This window comes from Pyxicephalus adspersus, chromosome 1 (genome assembly GCF_032062135.1).
Source record: "Pyxicephalus adspersus chromosome 1, UCB_Pads_2.0, whole genome shotgun sequence".
NCBI classification, from domain to species: Eukaryota; Metazoa; Chordata; class Amphibia; order Anura; family Pyxicephalidae; genus Pyxicephalus; species Pyxicephalus adspersus.
Window position 1 is genome coordinate 37,864,932 of NC_092858.1, and position 22,686 is coordinate 37,887,617.

General features: G+C 36.0%; 1 protein-coding gene across 3 annotated transcripts in view; it reads right to left on the reverse strand.

Moving 5' to 3' along the window:
• Positions 1-1,577: 1,577 nt before the first annotated feature.
• SLC4A8 (solute carrier family 4 member 8) overlaps positions 1,578-22,686 on the reverse strand; it is a 144,679-nt gene continuing 123,570 nt past the window's right edge. For all 3 annotated transcript variants that reach the window (XM_072406946.1, XM_072406939.1, XM_072406953.1), the window contains 12 exons: positions 20,885-21,130; positions 19,832-19,937; positions 19,496-19,657; positions 17,846-17,959; positions 17,043-17,204; positions 15,720-15,971; positions 15,348-15,416; positions 10,461-10,634; positions 8,961-9,098; positions 6,903-7,003; positions 5,929-6,030; positions 1,578-4,911 (listed from right to left, as the gene is read on the reverse strand). In XM_072406946.1, the coding sequence (XP_072263047.1) occupies positions 4,899-4,911; positions 5,929-6,030; positions 6,903-7,003; positions 8,961-9,098; positions 10,461-10,634; positions 15,348-15,416; positions 15,720-15,971; positions 17,043-17,204; positions 17,846-17,959; positions 19,496-19,657; positions 19,832-19,937; positions 20,885-21,130 (1,639 nt within the window). In that variant the 3' untranslated portion in view covers positions 1,578-4,898. The remainder of the gene's footprint in view (positions 4,912-5,928; positions 6,031-6,902; positions 7,004-8,960; positions 9,099-10,460; positions 10,635-15,347; positions 15,417-15,719; positions 15,972-17,042; positions 17,205-17,845; positions 17,960-19,495; positions 19,658-19,831; positions 19,938-20,884; positions 21,131-22,686) is intronic.

Below are 22,686 nucleotides of genomic sequence, written 5' to 3' on the forward strand. Positions count from 1 at the left end.
AACTAAGCATTCTTACCTGTCTGATCACTGTGAAACTGTCAAATTCACTGAGCTTGCCGGGACTGAACCCAGTTACGTTATCCCAGCTCGGCCAATTAGGATGACAGAAAATCGCAACTAAGAGAAGAAAGTGGATGGTGGCACCCTGCGATGGAATGGGGACAGGTGAGTATAGTGGAGTTTAGTTCTGGCCATTATCTTTTAGATTAGACAACATCTAGAGGAGATTGTGTCTGGATCTGCTTGGATACAAAGTGAATGAATTGTTTTAGAGACATTAGAGAGATCGTACAAGCAGTGTATAATGTGTGCAGACAGCTTAAGTTTTTCACCTAACACACTGAAGCTTTGGAAGCTTTCAGTATAACTGGTTAGTTTTATGTGCAAAAACGAACACAATATAACCAATTAACAGGTGGACTCAATACAAGAAAAGTCATTACTTTTAGATGATGATGTCAATGTGAAGAAAAACAGAGTGGGAGCACATTGGAGTCACTGTGCAAACTGGCTGCAAAGTGTTTGGAATGAAAAATTCCAAATAGTTGTTTGCATTTTCTAATTAGACAGAATAAAGGGTTGAAAAGGTTCTCTTGGGACTATATATATATATATATATATATATTCTGTCTATAGCAGCATCCCTAAAACTGGGTTTGTTTGTGCTTTGCATAACCTGTGCTAACCTGTGCCACATACAGGGTAGGCTTATTTTAGGGATTTCATTAGGCTTCACACCATTGTTTAAACAGGAGCAGATTGCAGCCTTATTTATTAAAAATTCCTTAATTTTTATTTTATTCTCAATGTGTGTTACAGCCTAATGATTAGTGCTATACCGATATGTATTCATATTCCTCTATATTGACATAAATTATGTGACTCTTTTGCATAATTTTAAAATATTTTTCTAGGACATTTTGCAAATGAACAGCGAATTAGCACCATTTGGTATCCAGTAAAGCAGTGAAATAATAACTAATGAATTTGACTCTGATTAGCTGCTTAATGTTAGTTGCTGATGATTAATGTATATTCTGTCTGTCAGTCTGGTAAAACTAAATGCAAAGCAATGGGGACTACCTATTCAAAGCCCAAAAAGCTTTCTGTAACTTTTACAGCAATATACATAGTAAAAGTTTATCTTTTAGATTGTTTTTTACTTGGCAGGCGTTTTTTGGCAGTTTTGGCAACAAAAACTAAAGAACTTCTATTAAATAAGGCTGGCAATGACTTCAGGCAAATAATGATAACAAATAACATTAAAGGTGCACATAGACAATGGTAGGTGGTCAATATACAGGTATGACCTGGCTGCCCTCAAACAGCAGTACTGACAACATTATTATACATGATGAATACTAACTGCAAAAGCCCATGGGTTCAGGGCATAGTAGGCAGACACTAAAACCTCCAAGAGTGGTTTATCAGAGGGTAACAAAAGTGAAAAGGCAAGAAAAATGCCCATTTAAGCTTCCCAATTATTCTCAGGCACAGAGACATTGTTGTTGCCTTTTCAGCCAAAAACAGACATACTGAGTGGCTGTCACTCTATGTGACAATCTTAAAACATGGTATTTATTTTTTTTAAAGGTTTTCAATTATAGCCAGTCTCTGCAGAATTACTTTCATGGAGTGTAAGAACAGCTGATGTAAAGTGGGTGATGACAAAGGAGCCTTTTCAATCATTTATTATTACTTTGTAATGGATTGGTTAATCAACACAATTGAAATTAGGGTGGATTTTCTTTGTTTGATAACAGATATTTTTTGTCCACAATATGTTTGTCCCCATAATTTTTTAAAACTTTATTTTATTCATTACAACTTCACTTTTACTTACTGCAGGGAAAGCTGCATATGAACTCCCAGTCGACTTCCTAAGATGCATTGAAAAGTACAGTACCAGTAAACTTGTTATGGCTTGCAGGGCTGATAACACTTAGCTATGATATTTTGTGCATGCTTTAAATTTTTGGTAAAGAAAAGTAAAATTAAAAAAAAAAAAAAAAAGTCCCATTAAATTATATTGGCACTGTATCATGGCGAGAGCACTGATAGTTGGTAGAAAAATGTTTACCCTTTGAAAATATTTATGATTATGCTGAAAAACTCCAAAAAATAATAAGGATAAGTACAATAATGTTTTGGTAATGTCCACATGTGATGATGAGCCTCCCTGATAAACAGAACTGAAAATTCAAATAATATAAGTGACAATCCAAGAAAAGCAAGGCTGGGGAGAAAAAGGATAGGTCTGAATCCAGAATTGAGACAAAGCCTATTTGACTTGCTGTAGGTACTAATGCACCCTGAGAAGCTTACATTATGCAACTGAAGTGAGCAATATAAGTAAGCAATTAGTTTTTACAAATGGGAATAATGGAAGGAAAGCCTAAAGTTCAGCTTATAGTGTTTGAATTTTGTATTGGTCTTACCTGTGATATAAGTGAAGCTGTTAGTAGTGCTGGAAATGTATGGTTGAATAAAACAGAAATGTTATGTGCAATCTCCTGTATGCAAGTGACTTATTGAAATAATGCTATTATCACACTGCTGCTTGAGTGCTAAGATGTAGTAAAAGTAATATGTGCTCCAGTTTTGATCGTAGATTTGCTTCAGTAAAGCAAATATTATTATTCTGTGAACCAATAGGAGACAAATTCTACATTGCAGGGAAATCCAAGACAATTTCTGAACTAGGTGAGAATATTTTCTCAGGTAGTGACCGCTATAGGAAAGCGGATACTCCATTTATCTCATGTCTTCCTTCATGTCTTGTGTCTAACTTGCTGGAGGAAAGGACAGTTATCTACACTTCTCCTTCTGCATGGGGTGTCACATTGACTCTCTGTGTAGGTAGGCTATGTATGTCCCTTTCTCCACTGGTGAGGATGCAAAACCTCATTCTAAAAGGTGTTTAATATGCAGTATTGAAATTAAAGGGAGGCGCTATCAAGAGAAGACATATAAGACAGCCCCAGACATCACAAAAGGGCAGAACAACATGGTATAGGTGAGGCCTAAAACACTGAGGCCAAGGTGGAAACACAACTGGCTTCTGGTTTCCAACATGAATATGTTACAGAAGCCTATACATTTTTCTAGTTAGCTTTGCTAGTCACTAGTTCTGCCTGGTTGCTCAGAAACAAATTTGATTGCCTAAGAATGATTTAATGATAACTCCAAGTATGTATAAACCCTTATTGCATACAGAAATTATATAGTGAAAAAGCATTGATGTCATACTAAATAATACAAAAAGTATATATTTCACTGTAATTGAAGTCACAAGTTAGTGTGTGAGTACTAAACACCTGCCACATTAGCCTAAGATTTAGCTTCATATTCACCCACAGAGATACAATATGCTGGATTTTCATTTTACAAGGTCTATTACCACACAGTAATCACTTAAGCATGTGCCATAGACGACAACAAGCACCCGTGAGAAACAGTTTATATTATATATAGTTTCAATCCTGTCTAGGTTCTCTCCCATTGATGCTGGTAATATGCATATTTACAGAAAACCTATTTCGTGTTCCCAGCTGTAAAAGTCATTTAAACGATAAAATATAATGAAATTTAAATGATCTCCAAAAGGCGGCATACAGGACAAGGTTTACAAAACATTGCACTCGTATTTTGACTGTTATTGCCTTGTAAATGAAAATGAAGTGAATAAAAAACAATTTATTTTGTACATCACTTAATAATTAAAGTATATTGCTTTCCAATAAAAAGCAATAACAAAAATGCCTAGAGATATACATAATAAGAGGTGGCTTATTGTGCAAATACATTTTAAAACATAGTCTACCTTCTATAACAAAAAGATGATTGCTTATATCCTATACAATTCTATTTCAGTTCAGAAAAGCTGTACCAGCATTCGCTAAACAGGAGTGGTCACTTTAACACTTTAGCAGATTTTTACTGAACCTACAGTTTTTTTTAATGGACCTGAATCTATATGGCAATAAAAGGCTAATTCCACACACAGCTAAACATTCATTACATGCATTGGCTGGAAATATTGAACCCCCCCACCCTCTATTCCCACAAATTAGTAAAGTATCATCTGAAAGGATAGAAAACTAATTTGTTTACCCTTTAGCAAATTGCAGCAGAAACAGATCTTTTGAGTGCACTCAGCAGAGATAAGCAAACTGCTAGCGTTCATTTTAATAGCTCCCATTATTATTTCATTTTTTTTACTTTTGTGTGGATTTAACCTTTTCTAAAATCTAAGCATCCACAACTTTTTACACTAATCTACCATGGCAGTTCTTAAAACATAAAGGAGGATGTCTGAATAAACACCAGGCAACATGCCACTGTTAGGAAAGCTCAGATTGTGTGAATTCATTTTCCAATAAACTTTGACTTATTGTCATCTAACAGATACATCAATCATACGGTATAATTTGCTTTTATGATTGACAAAACCCAGAATATGTGACTACAGGTCTTAATTAACAATAAGCACTGACACAAATCTTCATCAGGTTGTAGCTAGTGAATACTAGACCTGATTAACTAGAACCATATTTTTTAATGCAGTATATATCCCAATTGGGATAAATCTCCATCAATCCTCCTAGGAATTACTTCAATTAACCTGTCTATAGTTGCAGTTCAGCATTGCTGTGTTGGTCACTTCTTTGTTACAAGTGCACTGATGGCACACGAATAATAACAGCTTGTTAAAGCACACAATGAAAATTAAAAAATATATATATTTATACAAGATAACATTTCTGATGGCTTTAACATGTATCCTTCATCTGGAGTGAATGAGGGGACATCCCATAAAAACTGTATGCCACATTTTGGGTCTTGGCCCTTCCCTGAGTCATCTTCCATCAAGAACGGTCCTTCACGCGCCAAGACACCTATTTAAAAATGCTGCCAGATAGAACAGAAGGTAAGATATAAGACAGAGATAAGACACTGCATAAATATTTTTTGTAAAATTAAAAACAGAATTCTGGTACAACATTTTAGGATGGAGATATTTATGTATTTGCATGAGAAATGGTGCTAATATATACAAACTAAAGGAAAGTAAACTTGGATTGTAACTAATTACAATAACATATATGACCAAGCTACAGAGGAAAGCTAATATCTAACCATTGCCTTGTATCATAAATCAGCCTCATATTTGAGCCCAAGCCAGTTCTATGTATGTTATTTACAATTTGTACAGTTGGATTAAAGTAAGCGTGAGTCATTTCCAAAGATTATATTCTTCCTCCAGTTTCCAAAGAAAACAGCTTCAGGTATTTTGCATGCAAAGTTTATTTTCAGATTATACAATTTACACAGTCATGATCAGGCCATGAGTGCTGGTAGTGCCCAATTAGCTACCAAAAGTTATGGGTGGCTCCCTGGCTAAAAGGAAGGCATGCAAAGTGGAGACACCATCATGTAAACTCTAGTCAGAAATTACACAGGTTTCAGGGTTCCCAAATAATCCAGAAATATACATTTATATAATTAGATTTAAATATTCAAAATCTATTTTCTCCATGCTTCATGAGTTTTATGTGAAATGGAGAAGTCCAAACCGGCTTTTCCAAAATTTTCTGGAAAATGACTAAGAGCATTACCACATACTGCCAATAATTCTATATATAGTTACCAGCCTATTGTCAGACCTTAAATCTCATAAATGGGCAAGTCACTTATGAATTGGGTTATCAAACTTATGTCTAACCTCTAAAGCAATATCAGTACATGCGGAATACACCCAACTGCAAATCAACTTTTAATAGATTGTCTACACTGCAAAATGCAGATACTTATATAGTAAAGACTAAACTTTGTTAATGAACTAAAAAATAAAGCCTTGCATGTTTTAGCAATTACCCTACACACACATAAACACCAGTGTAAAATGTATAGATGAGTTTTCCTTACCTTCTATCCTTTGCTTTTGAACTTTCGTTGTTCATACTGAGAGCTTTCCACACAGTAGTTTTAGGCATTTCATCAGAGATATTTATTTCAGATGGATCACATCTAAAACAAAAACAAAACAAACTAATGAACATCACCTAACCAATACCACTCCAGCTAAATGACAATCTGAATGCTACAGTACAACAGGTGTGGGGATGCATACTGAATGAATTGCTTACTAAGAAGATACTTTTATTAACGCTGTCTGAATATGAAAATGCACCTTCATTATGCACAACATTCTTATGGCAATGTCATCATATACTTAAGAGAGCTAAAGAGATAGTGTATACAAGATTTTAAAAAATCACTCGATGATTACTAATTAGGCTCAGACTTAGTGCCACAGGTATATAGAATCCATTAGTGTCACCTAGAGGGCCATTCATTGTGTGTTTGAGATCAGTTCAAAAAATGTTTGAGATACTGAGATATTGAACCACTTTCTAGTAAACATCACATGTGTAACACACATATGTCTGTGTTGCTAATTAAATAACTGTAAATACCATAAAGAAGTAACATTTCTCAGTAGCAGTGAAATGCAATTGCCCATATAGCCTTGGGATCTGCCAATATTCTATAAAGTTTCATATAGTTTATAGTTTTTCTATAGGTTTTATTTAGTTGTATCTAACACATTGTTACCGTGCAGCATTATATAAACATTCCTAATTGTAACATTCCTAATTGTAAGATTGTAAGACAATTTTAAACCTTAACTCAAGCCTCAGCTTTTTGCACACTTCTGTTCCATGCTGAAAGCAATTAGCCCAGCATACTGTGACCTCCACACAGCATGGATTAGAAGCTGCAACAGTTATCTTGAGCCTACATCATTTCCTGCCTGATAGACTACAAAAGATTAGCCATCCCACTCCTCCCCATTTGTGCCGTGCTTGCCCTGCCCCTCTCAGCTTTCTGCTCCATACCTGGAATTATTGTTTCGACCAGGGCTGCCCAGTAACTTTCTGGTCTCCAAAGGAAGCTGTGCACCTTTATCATCACTTGCCTGCAGCATCTTTTCTGCCTCCTACAAAAAAAAGTTTGCAAAACTGTATAACCATTTAAAGGGTCAGACAACACAAAAAAACACAGCTGCCTTTTATGCTTCTTAGAGACTCTGGTGTTGAGAACTCTGCCATGAAGGGCCCTACCCCTTATATTTGATTGGTAATTAATAAGTGCAGCAAGGCCAGTGGAGGCATGGTAGAAGACAAACTTAAATTACAAGAAGGATTGAGGCGCAGTGGGTAATACCTAACATCAGATTTTAGTAAAACAACAATTTTTTCTGCAATAAGCCTGTGCATTCTGTGTCCATCTAGGACATTATCTTTATTATCTACATGCTTGATTTGGTTTGAAGAAAAAATATATCTGTATCTTGTTTTGTAAGAAACACTTATTAGATATTTAACTAGTACAACCCCAAAGATGTCTGCTAAAATTTTAGCCCCCCCCCCGTTACAAAACAAACAATTCTACGATGATCAAAAACCCCACAAGAGTAGTGATATATTTTGCAAGTGTTACTCAGTAGTAAAGGCCTGGGGGAAAATGCATTTCCTGTTTAACTTGCAATACCTAATTTCTTTCTTGTTTTTAGTATCTCTTGAATGTTACGTTATCATCTCTAACTGGTTTGGAAATACAGTCAATTAAAAAGGTGCATAAATATAAATTTTATTTTAACCACTTTTTGTAACAGCTTGCACTAAAAGTTATTTTTTTTGCCTATTGAAAATATAGGTCAGACATATGCTATGAAACAGGCAGAACAAGTAGTTTGGGTGTGACAAGGTATAATAATTATTTTTGTGGAGTTAACTTTTGCCTTGCCCCAGTGGTCAGCCTTTGCCACATAGGGAGTCAGCCAAATAGATCTGATCATGTGAGCCTAGAGTCAAAAGATGACAAAATGAGAGGGGTTAGGTCTCACATAAATTAATTCTCATGTGTTTTTTAGGTGTAGTCAAAAACAACTTAAAGATTATAGGTTTAAAACCTGATTAGGTGGAACTAAAAAGTGTTGACATGTTCCACCTAATATTTATTATAGCTGGAGAACAGCCACTGTTGTTACTGTCTATAAAAAATTTGTTTGACAAGCATGGCGCAATGGGAATAGTCTGTTAATAGCCCAGCTGTGTCTACAATAATAATGAATAGGAATATAAATTACTAATAAAGATGCATGCTATGCGCCTCCTCTTACATAGGGCAAAATGTTTTTTACATCTAATGAAACTAATTTACCAAAAAGTGAGTACTGAAAAGTTAATAATATTAAATAAGGAAAGTTCATACTGAATTATTTATTTGGATATCAAGTCATCCACTCAGTAAATCAACTATAGTAAATCTATAAGTTAAGTCTAATATGTATTAACATCCATATTAATATTCCTATGTGTGCTGCTACATGAAGTACAATGAATTTCCAGCAGCGGATTAATTGGCCCTGATTTATTAAAGCTCTCTCCAATGCTGTAGAGGATACACTTCCTTCTTCTTCGTCACATTCCAGGATTGATGGATGACCCAGCTTCACTGATGAAAGTGTAACCTCTCCAGCCTTAGAGAGTTTAAAAAAAACAGGCTCCTCAAACTAATAACTGCTTTAACAAGACTTAAAACCTCTAATAAAATGCTAAAATCCATCACTCTGATCAAAACTAAATACCAGCAGGTGCACCAAGTTCCAGTATCCTGTGGAAATTTTGCAATTATTAAGATATTTAAAATGTATTTACACAATATATAGGCTTATGTTATAGGTAGGTAGGTGGCTATTAAAGGTAGGTTATCCTAATTATAGTGACACAGCATTGCTGCTTTGTACCAGTATTTTGGAACATCATCGCTGATTTTATCAAATAAGGTGAAGACAACCAAGCATTGTGCAGTAAACCACTTCTGTGCTTCATAAATTCTTATGAAAGGCAGCTAAATGTGTCCCACAGTACAAAAAGTATTTCCCCCATCACCTCCAATTCTTTTGCTTTGTTTTTAGCATCTTCAAGCTTCTTCTTTTTGCTTTCCGGCATCAAGTCATCAAGCCAGCTCAGCTCCCGGCTAGTAAAGCAGAAATCCATTACTTTTCGAACAAACACAAGAGCGAGGACCTGCAACCAACCCACAAATGATCACTGACATCGGTTCTCTTAGGTTTGCATAAAACATGTTGGTTATATAGGAGGACGCTGCTTACAATGCGCATATTCCTGACACAAATAGTGTTTAGCATAAATTACATATCAAGTCATTACATGTATTTAGAGTACATTTAAAGTTACACCTAATATATTCAATGTTCAATGTCAACTCATTTCTTTCTGTTTCTATATGAATGTGTAAATCCTTTTTACTAATCATTGTGTTTAGGAATGGATTACCTATTTAGCAACACAATGCACAATGAGTCTGTTTTAGGTTATGATTTTTAAATAACGAAACCTAATTTTACACAAATACCAACAAATAGAAGATTTGTACTCTCATGCCAAAAAAATCAGGTGCTTCAATGACACCTACAAATACAATCGACTTGTTGGTTGTGTATTGCTTTTCTGGTTGTCAAGTCACTACTTGCAGAAATGAGCTGATTTGGATCAAGCCATTGGATACACACAGTGGATACATATTGGCTTTGCAACACAGCCACTCTAGCAGAGGAAACCCAGCACAGTAGCAAGCAGGACTCTCTCATTTCACTCCAGCACAGCTGAAGTGTCCAACAGCTAAGAATGTAGAGGCACCAACACCCAGGTCCAGGCCATTCAGAGGGAAACTGCTGTGATTCTGGACACATGTGGAAGTCTGTTGTTATTTGTTGACTGGGGGGTATCTTTTTTCCAAAATCACTTGCAAATATTCCTAAAATAGTCTGTTGGCTCTAAAGGCTGCATTTGTAGAGCACTATGTAGCAGGAAATCTGCTGTGGTGCACCTCCCCTGAAGTCATGGCACTCTCTGGTGTCGAACAACAAGCTGCCTTAAACAACTTTGAGGATGAATTGCTCCACAGTGCCTGCAACTACAGAAGTCAGAAAGGGCTTATTTTAAAGCCAGTTCACTGATTGTTAAATATTTAAATGTCCATAGCCTAAACACAATAAGATAAAAATGATGTCACTGTGTCTATACCAGTATGTTGCAAATAACAAGCAACTCAGGTAACAAACAAATGATATAAAAGCCTAAAATGTATTACATTTACCTATAGAGTATATATTATATTTACCTATACAGTAGTTGCACTTATTTAATGTAAAACTATTTAATCAATAAGATTGTAATCTCTGCAACAAGCCAGGGTTAAATTAGGGGCATGGTGCTTTAGAGTGTCTGTGAAGTACCTGTTTACTGTACACCCAGAAACACTCAATAAAAGTAATATAATCTTAAAATGTAGTGTGTTAAATGATTGGAATCAAACAAATGAAATGATTAAAAATCTATGCACAAGTATGTGTATTTATGATTTACCATCATTGGGAATACAATAGCAGCAGGAGATGCCTTAATAACCCAAAGTAAAACCAGACAGGTCAGCTGTATGATAGTGAAGAGATGGACTTTTCGCAGAGGCACATGCCGCAGATAAATAAAATCTGGCTGGTGTTTAGCTGGCATTGCGAAGAGGAGAAGTCGGTCAAAGAACTGAAACAAACAAAAACAGATATTTGAATTAGTTTCAATGCGGGGCAGCAATCACAATAAATTTTATTGCAAAGCCCAAACCTTTTTGGAAGAGTGGGGGTAGAAATATCATGGTGTATCTATTGACACTGGAAGTGAAAAAGTGCTAGGTAAATCCAAAACTGTAAGTTGTCTTTAGAACAGAAATAAGGGGGAATTCGTGGTGGCACAAGCAACGGAACGAGAAATAAAGGAGAATCTAATCCTAAAAGGAAATCTCAAAACCCATATAGGACAAAGAAAAAAACTAACAGTGATTACAACCATTCTCTATTCTGTGGAAAACGTAAAATAAGATGTTACTTTAGCTTTACCTTAGTTAATAGGTCAATAAAATTGGTAACTATGATGTACCTCACATAACAACCCAGTGCTGGCTATCAGAGCTTATATTATATAAGTAATGAAGATTAACTGCTCTATGCTGCTTGCTATCATGGCACTTGCTTTTGGTTTAATATATATTGCAATTCATATTTATTACAACTCTACTAAAAAAACTCACACATTTTTATTTTCAATGACAAATTAAAAGGAACTAATCCATCTTTTTTTTATTAGCCATGGAAAAATGAAGAAAAACATAAAATAAATAAACAGAGCATTTATATAGGGCATGTCAAAAAAACTTGAAGAGTTATTAAATGTAATTAGGATTTTAATTAATCTAATTTGTGTTTTGCTCTAGAAGTGCATGAGTCATAACAGCACTATAATCCATTTACTTTCTACCAACAGAATATACTTATATTAGGCTCACAGAGACTCCTTGATAAGGCAGTGTGGTTTCCACATATATTATGAAACGTATGCAACTGAAGCCTCTGTTTATGCCATTTTGTATGTGAAAGCCCAGTCAGACATCTTTTTTTCTTAAACTGAAATGCATTGAACGATAAACTCCTCCATGTGCTCGGCTTTGATCTCCGGAGCATTTGGCACTCATTTGCTGCCACGTAAATATGAGATGCTTTAACTTTTTAGTGAATTACATTATATGAGATTATAAAATGCTTTAGTATACACTTGTTATACTCGGGAAAAGAAAAAGCAAAACAAGAAAGGTTTGGAGTTGCTGAACTTTTGGATGTGTGTATAGGGAGACGCTGTACATTTCTAATAATAGATCTGAGAACTGGGAATTTAAAAATCACACTTCATGTGTTTCTGAGCTTACCTGCACTGCTCTTTCCTCCTACATATATCTACAGTACATCCCAAAGCAATTAGCTGCTGATAGCACTGATTGTCATCTGCCACCTTGTGCTGGTTGCCCTGGCAGCTTTGGAAGTATACAGCAGCTGTCATAGACAGGTAGCATATAACGTATTCCACAGGAGATTTGCAGAGAACAATTACTCGGGCAACCGGGAGCATTTTCCAGCACAAAGGGAATAATAGACTGCCAATCTTCCAGTGACAGGAAAGACACAATCTTTCCTTCTCCCAATGAGAACAAAGAGTACTGCCCCTTGTCAATTTGCATGCTGCAATGTTTATTCATTTTTTAAAGCTGGCATAAGACAAAATGTATTAAAAAAAGGTCAGTCAATAATAAATTATCAAAATGGATTCTAGCAAAAATCATTACTTTTGTGTATTCAGTGCCGACTTCAGGAGTTTCAAGTTACTTTTGCATTAATGTTTATTATCTAAATATAGTGAACATGATATTTCCATATCCCTAGCTAGAAGTGCACATTTCCTGGGATATGATAAAGCAATGTCAACTCACCCTAACATTCAGGGAATCCCCTTGTTTTCTGCCTCTATTACTGTGTATGTAAACATAACACCAAATAATTTCAATTGCTGTATGGAATTCTCAGTATCTGTTTCCAGGATGTATTTATGAATGCTGCTCTGCCACTCTTGTCTAATTTATCATTCTCAGTATATGCTGTTATGTGACATTGAATAATACCACTTCACTAGAATTCCATACATGACTTTTGCACCTGTTCTTTTTAGCTAAGTACAGACCACACCGTGTATGCCTGCTCAATATCTTGTGTTTTACTGAGTGCATTTGTAAGTGTCTTTTTCACTATACTACTTTAACCATGTCTCCCTTATCACCATATAAAACTGTTCTTCCATGTTTATACTGTATCTCATCTGCATGATAATGGGCATGGCATGCTAATTCCATCCTTCCATGTCTGATACACTAGTACTGGTAATCAAAACAGGCCTTCTGTATGTTTCTGCAAATAGGCAGCTGATGAAAACACTGAAAAGACATGTAGCAACAATATTTGCATAGGGTGTCAATGTGGAGGTGATATTAACTCAGTCTATATGCAATCTTGCAGATTCAGAAGCAGATACACACACCCATGACAATAACACAATTATAAGTGAGGCAAAAACAATAATTAAAATTGTATGGTGTAAAACCAGTGGTGCCCAAACTTTTTTCATCTGGGGGCCGCTGATGACATTATGATAAAACCCGCGGGCCACAATGCAAACATACATTAAAGATGTTTAAAACTAGCAGTTTTAATTTAAACTGAAAATAAATTGCAATTTATTGCAGTTTCTAGTTACCATAACGTACATGCACCAAATAATAGAAATGACAGATCAAGAACTTCTGCACTCACCATTTTATGCTCATTTTAATAATGAAAGGTACAAAACTAAAGTTATCATACCGTGCTGGATGGTCATATATTGCTCCCCGCTCACCATTCCTGTACCAAAGAGCAGAAACTGCACTATACAATGCATCCTAAGAGTTATAGGGGCTGCTAACTTTCTTTGTACCCCAAAATCTCTGCTATGGATACTTTCAGAGAAATGCAATTCATGTGACAGATAGTCAAGGGGTACATGTTCTTATTGCTACATATTCACGTTATCTACATCTCCCCGTTCCTGAGAAATTAGGGTTCACAGAAGGTAATTCAATACAATTACAATAGTCCAGCTACATGTAATAGGCATTTGCAGATTTGATTTGATATAAATATGGGGGAGACCACAGCACAGAGCAAATTGATAGTCCCTATGTTCGTTGCCATAGAAGTGACCCCTGGGGGTACCTAACATGTCAACTCAACTTGGGAAGCAAGGTCTTGAAATAGCACCCCCTTAATGTGGAAAATAATCCAATGATATTTGGTTTAGTAACAGCTTTCAGGGTCCCCTGTGTACCCTAAAAATATCACATTTCTATGACACTCATTGTAGGAGATATTAAGGTTTACGTGGGGATAAGGACAGCAGCATGGACATAGGCACAACTCTCATGCTGCTGCTGGGATTATCTCACAGTACCAGGTGGGTGAGCAGCAGCCACAGCTGATTGCCAGGTCTATAGTACATGTCCACTCTCTCTCTTTCCTGGTAGCACCATCTCAGAGAAACATAGGAGATTCGTGTGCTCCATTCCCTGCAAGACAACCAGCAGGGAGGGAATGAGCAGAGGGTCTGATCTGACAAGATCACCCTTGGTGTAAACAAATCAGGGACATGCCTTGCAGTAAAGACAAACTGTACTCTGGACGTTATCCCCCAAAAAGCCCAGAAAGGGACTGATCACCAGTATTGTCTTTGGTCTCCCAGCAGATGATGTTTTCCCTCATTACTGACTTACAACGCCTTAAGACCAGTCATTAAAGGCAGCAGAGCACTAGATCTCACACTACAAATATGCAGCCATGAAGCTGCAAGGCACCTATCCAAACTCCCCATTCTGCTCTATAAAAACTGTGCTGTCATGTTGCATAGAGAAGTGCAGGTTAGGGGCACACACGAATTTGAGACTGCCAGATGCAATGCACAATTCTGTAAAGGTGGATATCCTGCTTTTAAATTAAACAGAGTTAATTTCAGGTACAATACATAAATATTGACCAGGGTTTTTGATGGTGGTGCATATTACACCATGATTCCCAATAAAAGCTTAAAGGAGGGTTACGATTACACTTTAATCAACTTAAACAAATTTTAATTTACAAATATGCATTAAATAGATGGTGTCACAAAACAAGAGAGAGCTCAGCAGTAGACATTTACTCTCCGACTGACTATTGCTATTTGTATTTGTGCTGAACCCTACCGGTGGGGTGCAGGTGTATGTAATTTGAGTTTCAACTATTGTACTATGTAAGCAACAGGCTTTTTTCAGCATCATGAGAAAATTAAGGACTGATAGAAATTTATGTAAAAGAACTAATTTTTATTAGCTAATTAGCGATCACACATTAATGCAGCTCCCATAGCAGAATGGGGACCGGTGAGTGTATTTAAAAATTTGTGATCGGACATTTTTCATTTTTAGAGTTTAGTTCTGCTTTAGCGTGGAACAGTTTAGTTATCAGGTTATATACCTTTAGGTTTAATTTTTAGAAACACAATTTTTTGTGTTTCAAAACACAAAAGTTATTCTTTAGTGATGCACAGACCTTGATATGATGCTAGTCAATGTGATTCTTCACCTACTGGGCCAGCTGCCAGCTCAATGGACAAAGGTGATAATACTGTCTAATGATCAGGCTGGAACTTGAAGGATTGATTTACCAGAATTACAAATTGTTTTTGTAGTCAAGAGATTAAACAATGCATAATTGACAGGATTACCTCTATAATTAGCATTCCTTGACAATAATTTTTAGGAATAGTAAAGAACAAAATACTTATTATAGTTATGAGTGATGCTCTTACCTGAATTCCTCTCAGTGAAGAGACTCCCATGTACAGAAACACTCCATACAATACTGGCATAGGAATAAACTGTAAGACAATAACATACAGGAACATCATTTTCCTTGCCCTGAAAACATGTTTAATTTAGGCACATGTAACACAAACAGCAGAATGTGTACAAATCTATTGCCATATCACCAATTTCAGTTTAATGTAGTTATAGTAGTTAGAAAGTAAACATCTATCCACAAAGCAAATATTAGCGGTTATTACTTTTTATAATATTATTTTCGTGCATATAGACAATTACAGTAAAACACATAAATACAAAACATTAGGAAAATTCCTAATACCCTTGACCATTTATTTTGATTCGATAGTATTTCTCACCTTTAACACTGTAGTCATAAAGACAGAACAGCCCATAAGCACAAAGATCATCAGTCCTGTTACTCTTTGCTCCCTGATCCCGAGGAACTTGGGCTGCTCTCCGGGTGCTGAACACTCTGACTCCAGTTTAAGGCTATTTACATGGGTGATAGACAGCACAGTAGCAGCAACAAACCATGGCAGACCCATGATAGAGCAGATTCCCAGCATCAGCCCCACCATTAGTAGGTCAAGATGGTAACCACATCCTTTCTGTTAAAAAGAAATAAATAAAAACATGAATATTTGTGGTTTGGATAATAAAATCAATAAAGTCTAGATATTGGGTCTCATAAGCCTAAAGCTACGTACACACTTCCAATTATTATCGTTGGAAAACGAACGACGAACGATCCTGCACGATATCTACGAACGATCGTATAGCACCGATCCTGCACATAGAGATAACGACACGATCGTTCGTAGATATTGTACACACAATAGATACGATCGTTTGAGCGATAGAGGAACTATGTGAACGACAGGAAAGTGAACGAACGTTCGTTCATTACGCATGCTCAGACCATGGACGATCAACGAACGATCGTACAAACGAACGATGGTCAACGATCGTCGTCCAATGCGATCCACCGGTCCGGTCGTTCGTTTCCAACGACTTTCCTCGTTCGTCGGCGTCGTTGGTTACTTTTTTTACGAACGATTTTTGCCCAATCGATCGTTCGTCGTTCGTTTTGAACGATAAAAATTGGAAGTGTGTACGCACCTAAGAGATCTGTATACAATGCTAAACCTTTCCCTGAAGTTGTTACTTGACAAAATCAGTCAAGAGCAGAAAATAAATGATAATAGACGAGTGACAGCAGACAAAGACCAAAAGATAAGTCTACACACACTGGATAATGGTTACTTATCTATGGGAACATGAAAAGCATTCATGTGTGCACACTGTTGTTCTTACCCTATAAGCTGCTGTAAGAATTTTAAGTCTGTTTCTGGCCTCATTTGGATCATTTACTGCTTTGTTGTTTATTGTAACTCTTGTCAGAGAGAGACAGTCTTGTATGCATTATGCTACCTGGATTGTTCATATTGTAACTGCATGTAACCTATTATCTCCGTCATAGTTCTCTGATAAAAACTTATGTAAAAGAAAAGTGCAGACTGATTACCTAATCACAACAAAGGGGAAGATTTTCTTGAAACAAATTCCCTGTTTTAAAGTAAATCTGTAATTCAGTCAATATAAATTGTAAAGGAATTTAGGGGAGGTATACAAAGTAAATATGCTATCATTACTAAATGTTTGTATATATATTTTTTTACCTTAAGTTTGTGCTCCTTTCTGTTGATAATAACAGCTGTAATCTGCTGGTCCATGAATATGAGAATGGTGCAAAGGAGGGCCGGGATGATTGTAGGGAAAACGGTCCACCAGGGATTAGGCCCAATGGGGTTCACAATCCATCCTCTGTCATCTCTGGTTGGCTTTATTGAATGAAAGGCACATATTTATAAACCAGTCAAACTATAGAGTATACTATAAGAATAATCTGAACAATCTACTGAACAGATATCAAAGCTACCCTTAGATATCTATTTCCTAATGGATAAAATCAGAAACTGTTTTTGTTTTTTGTTTTGTTTTCCTGTTCTTGGGTAAAAAATGATTACCTGACGGCTACAAATCACTTTTATCTGGGGGTACATATAAAATAAAGAAGTTCATGTAAAACTGTAACGCTTTGCCATTAATAAATAAAGGTGAACAGAATACATTCTTCAAATTGCTGGAAAAAACGCCTAGGTTTGTAGTCACAAGGTTTCTGCTGAAGGTAAAGATCAACCAATCTGAAGTTTAATCCTCCCCTTTATAGACATCACAGGGTAAGTGCCTACACCTTCAGATATGCATTTTTTTTTTTAGAGATAAGTAAATTGGTCCTTTACCAACCCTTCATTTTTCTATCCCAGCAAGACTAGTACCATTTTTAGATAAAGACCTCCTAAGGTAAGGAATAATGTGGCTTCCAATGGTTTGGTCCATTTAGGGGTAGGTTCTCATCTAGTACTAAGGACATTCAAATACAATAAAGTAAGATTGCATCCCATCATAAAATATTTATTACCTTAAATTCATTTGGGACTTGAAGTTTTGGTGACGGCACGCCAATTAGATAATCCAGAATTACCATTGTTAAAATAGTTAGAAACACTGCAAAGTCACTGACCATTGAGCGAACCTAGACAAAAAAAACCCGCTAAGTTAGTAAAAATGAATTGCTCAAATATAGTTTCATTTTAATTGAAAGGTACTGTTTATACTCTGAAAAGCTTACACAAACAACATGAAACAGCTGCTACATGAGTAAAATCACCTTCACTATCCATATAATTCACTAATTTTCAGAGATTACTATACTAGTCATGAGTTTTAGCATCAACTCATGGATCTGAAATACTTATCAGTTCAGAAAATAAAACAGGAAAGGACAAGCTCACAGCTTTACTAACTTTTATAATCAGTAGTATAAATAAATCCCAATAACCATAGGCAATGAGATCAATTTCTGCCACTAAAGAGTACACTGCCCCTGATTCATCAAGCAGAATCGGATTATCGGTCGCGCATTCTAAATAATTGTCACAATGGTCTAAATTCCTGGCCTTACCATGAGATTCAGACAGGACTAAAACAATGCTCAAGAAGCTGTATATTTCTATGGAGAAGGGAGAGAGGAGGTCAAGTGGAAGGCACCTCGCTGTCATTGCTGTTAGTTGTTTAGTAATTTAGTAGAACAGATAACTAAACCACATTGGGGACTGCCGTACAGGCACTTGATTTTGCTTGAGACAATCATGAATGTTTGTCAAGACAAGAAAAGCTTAATATCTGCACAGCTTATTACCTTCCTGGGTAAACATTGTAATTGTTGGACACAGCTAATGATATATATGTAGATGATACCAATGTAGAGCAAGAAATATCCATAGAGGGGTAAAGTCGGAATGATATTTATTGTGCCCTTGTCTTTTACCAGAGAAAAAATTATGGGCACCATTCTCCTGGGTGCAGTCCCATGAAACTACCAGCAGACAAAATCAAAAACGTTTTTGAAATAGACTGAAGTATTTTCTCATGTGGTTTTGCTGCTCTGCGTACCACAGGACTCAACCCATAAGGTGGTGCCCCATAGTGCAGTGTAGAAGATGGGGGTAAAGTAGGTAAAATTTTAACTTTACTCTTTAGGGGTACCTTTTTATAGCTTTTTTCACCTTTTGTTTATCATGACCATGAATGTCATCATCAGCCTCTTAATATCATGATACAAAAGTTAGAAAATGCAATAGTATTACAGTAGTAACTATTCACAAGTTGATGCAGACTCTCAAGTGAAAAAATATACAAAAAAACTAAATTAGTTACACAAAACTAAAAAAAAAACATATTCCCACAAATAATATGCTCTAGAGCTTTATTAAAAAGGTAACATAAAAAATGGAAAAAAATAAAGTAAGAAATATTATAACAAAACAGTAAGAGATTATGCCATAGAAAACCTAAAAGTCCCATAGGCAGTGCCTGCCCTTCTGCAATCACACCTATGTGAGTAAGGTCAAACCGCCATATGAACCCATGATCTTCTATAGAATTCTGGGTGTTGAGAACTTTCAGCTAGGGATATGTTTAGAGTTCTTAGTGTAATAGCACTCTAGTACATGAACTTCATACCTAAATAAAACAATACCATTGAACTACTTTTTTTCACATCACTTGCCTTGGTTGGAAAGTACCGGCTTGTTTTAAATGTCTTCAGTGTACCGGATAATGCGAATGTAGTAAAAAACAGAATGCAGGACCAAAAGAGAACATCTGGAGTATATGGCCCATGGTGTCCACAGGCAGGGCCTACAAACTCTCCATGCATCATATTGCATTCCTAGTAATAAAGATATATAATTTTATTAAAGGTTAAGCTCTTAACATAAAAATCTTCACCATATGCACAAACTTCACCAACGCTGAATTAATTAGAAGAAAGGACAAACGTTGAACTTTCTGAATAACCTAGATGCTGTGACATGAAAAACATATTCAAAGTTGCAATACTTACACTAACAGTGAGGTTGGCCCAATCATCTTCAGTAAAGCTAATATTATTTGCCCTCCAGAACACCAAGGTCTTGTTGGATGGTTCTTCTGGAGCAGCACATTTACAGCTGGACAGAACAAATATTGATGCACATTAAATATGCTCATACTTAGTTATATCAATCCAATGCTTTCTTATACAAACAGACAAACATTCTTGTAAGCAACATATTCCCAGGGACATTTCATATATTAAAAAAATGCATTGTATATTTAATCAAAAGAGGCAATATTGTTGTGTGTCAGCATGCTTACACAGGAATGTCAAAATAGTGAAACAATCTACTCTGTGGATCTGCAGCACTGGGCACTATCTTGTGTGGCCTATCCAGAAATATTTTATACAAATATCAAAATTTTCCTGATAGAATGCCAACATTAAAAACAGTACCCTGGTATGCAGGTTTACACAACCTATAGATAGTAAGGTGTTGCATATGCTGGGTTTCCTTTATCAATTAACAGCAGTTTTTATTACCCATATAAACAGCAGGCTTTTTGCTGGCTGCCAAGGTTGTTTGTTGGGTAATATGTTGTATGCACTTGTAGTGACTGACTTATCTGTGTGCTTGTCAAAAATGGTGGCACTGCTAGCAATTTTCAACAACCATACTTCTCTGGTAGAGAGAATAGTTGTAGAATGACATGGCTGTACTCTCTTCACTCTTCACTTTGGTGACTGTTGACACTGCAGGGTATTAAAAAGTTTTTTTTTCTGAAAATGAATTATAAAGTGTTGATTTACTAAATCAATTTAAGGTGTTCAATCAGCAAAGTGAATTATCACTCCTCATGTAAGGAAAATTCACTTGGCAATCCCGTGCAAGAAAATGTGAAAAAACATAAATAAAATAAATGGAGTGGTGAAGCCCCAAATTTCTGAGGATTTTTTTTTTTTCTTTTGACATTACAGCGTGATGCACACAAGTAAAATGCTTAAATTGTTTGTGTAACATTAGCCATGGTATCCATATGAACAATATGCCATATATTATCAAAGAGGTGAACCACCTACTAATATAAGGTTAGCTTGTCCAGCTGGCTGTGCATGTGAACAGGATATGTTTCACCTAAGTGAATCAGCTTTTCTATGGCTTCATAAATAAAAATGATGCAGATCAGTGAGGCAAAGGCTTCCTCTGTGAAACGCGTGATGTAGCAAACCAGTGAGCTGGCATCTGTGGCAACCAGGACAATGCAGAGAAAAGCTGTCCACAGACCGATGCAAGCTCTCAAAGAGAGGTATGACAGGTCATGGTCTCTGCAGTAAAACAAAAAAGACAGACATTTAGAAATGTAATACCATCTCTGACCTAAATAATTTTAACAACAATAAGACCAATACACAAAGATATATTTGTAGGCTAGTAGAATACGTATCTGCAGAACAAGCCTATTAGGATACTTTTGCCATTAGTGAAGTTCAAGCACAATAGTGCAACATAAATTTGTTAACATTGTAGAAGGGGTGCTGCCAATCACATGTTAAGGTGCGTGAATATGAAAAGTTCTACACATACACCAATATAATAAAATGTAATACTTCTATTGTTATGGTTATTTTCCAGGACACTATGGGCCTATCTCAATGTCTCCCATTTCAGTGTACACACATACAAAGTGCATGCAGAACCCCACACAGTCAATCATATTATTGTTTACATACCTTTGACTTTGGCTTTTTAAAGTGGACCTTATGTTTTAGAAATTCTTAGCCTTTATGCTAAGAAATATGTAGTGTAATTCAGGTATTTCAATTTCATTCCTTGACAATACTTGTGTATTCCTTTCTCCCCAGAAGGCTATTTACATCTTGTTCAGGCATCTTCTAAAGTCAGTATCTACCTCTTTAAAATAATGACGGCCCACCACAATTGTGGTGTCTGCAAGGCAGGTGACAAAGCCCAACTCGAGGCACAGTGGTCTTTAAACTTACTTTTAATTATAATATTTTTTATTAAATGTTAAAACTTTTTTCCTATCCTTAATTTGGTTTGATGCCCCAGATAATTGCTGCTACAGGGTATAGCTGGAGCTGTACTTATTGCCACCAGCTGCTTTGAACAGCAGCTATAAGACCCAAAGTTACACAGTTGCCAATTTAATGTACCCTCCTACAGATGCAGAAGACCTTATTATTGTGAGCCTTCCTAAAGCAAACCATGATAGCGACTATGGCTTGGATTCCCTACTTTATTGATAAAATGTATTTCTTTTCCCCTACACTTGTTGCTGTATATTTCTATGCCAGGGGTTTATTCCTGTAGATTTTATTTACTGATATGTCTGCTTTTTACTGATTCTTCGGTTTCACTAAGATTTGTACATTATCATTGCTTGGTATATTGCCATAGTGAACATGCCTGTTAGTGTCCTGAAAATTTGCTTTTTTATTCCCCCAGACTTCTTTCATGGCATTGTATTATATGAGATTAATAATCCCAAATAACTGTGTACTTTGAAAATGAGTTGAGCATCTTTATGTGAAAGTCAGACTTCCATATACATTTATTATGCACATGATTTGGTATTCAAAATGAACCAAACTACAATTTATTGAGTGAAGATGCTCAACTAATTTAGTAAATTGACCATATTGCCTTGGCTGCACAAAGTTTATAGATCTTTTTTGTTTCTTATTTTGTTTCTTGTTTCTACTTTATTTATATAGAAGGGAAAGGGAAAGGACTAAGCAAGTTTGGCAAAAAGCATTCAGTTTTTAGAAGAACACTCCAGAGAATTCAGGGACAGTAAAAATAAATGCCATACCCTAAAGGCAGGAAGTACATTTAGCAATAAAATACTTCATTATGTATT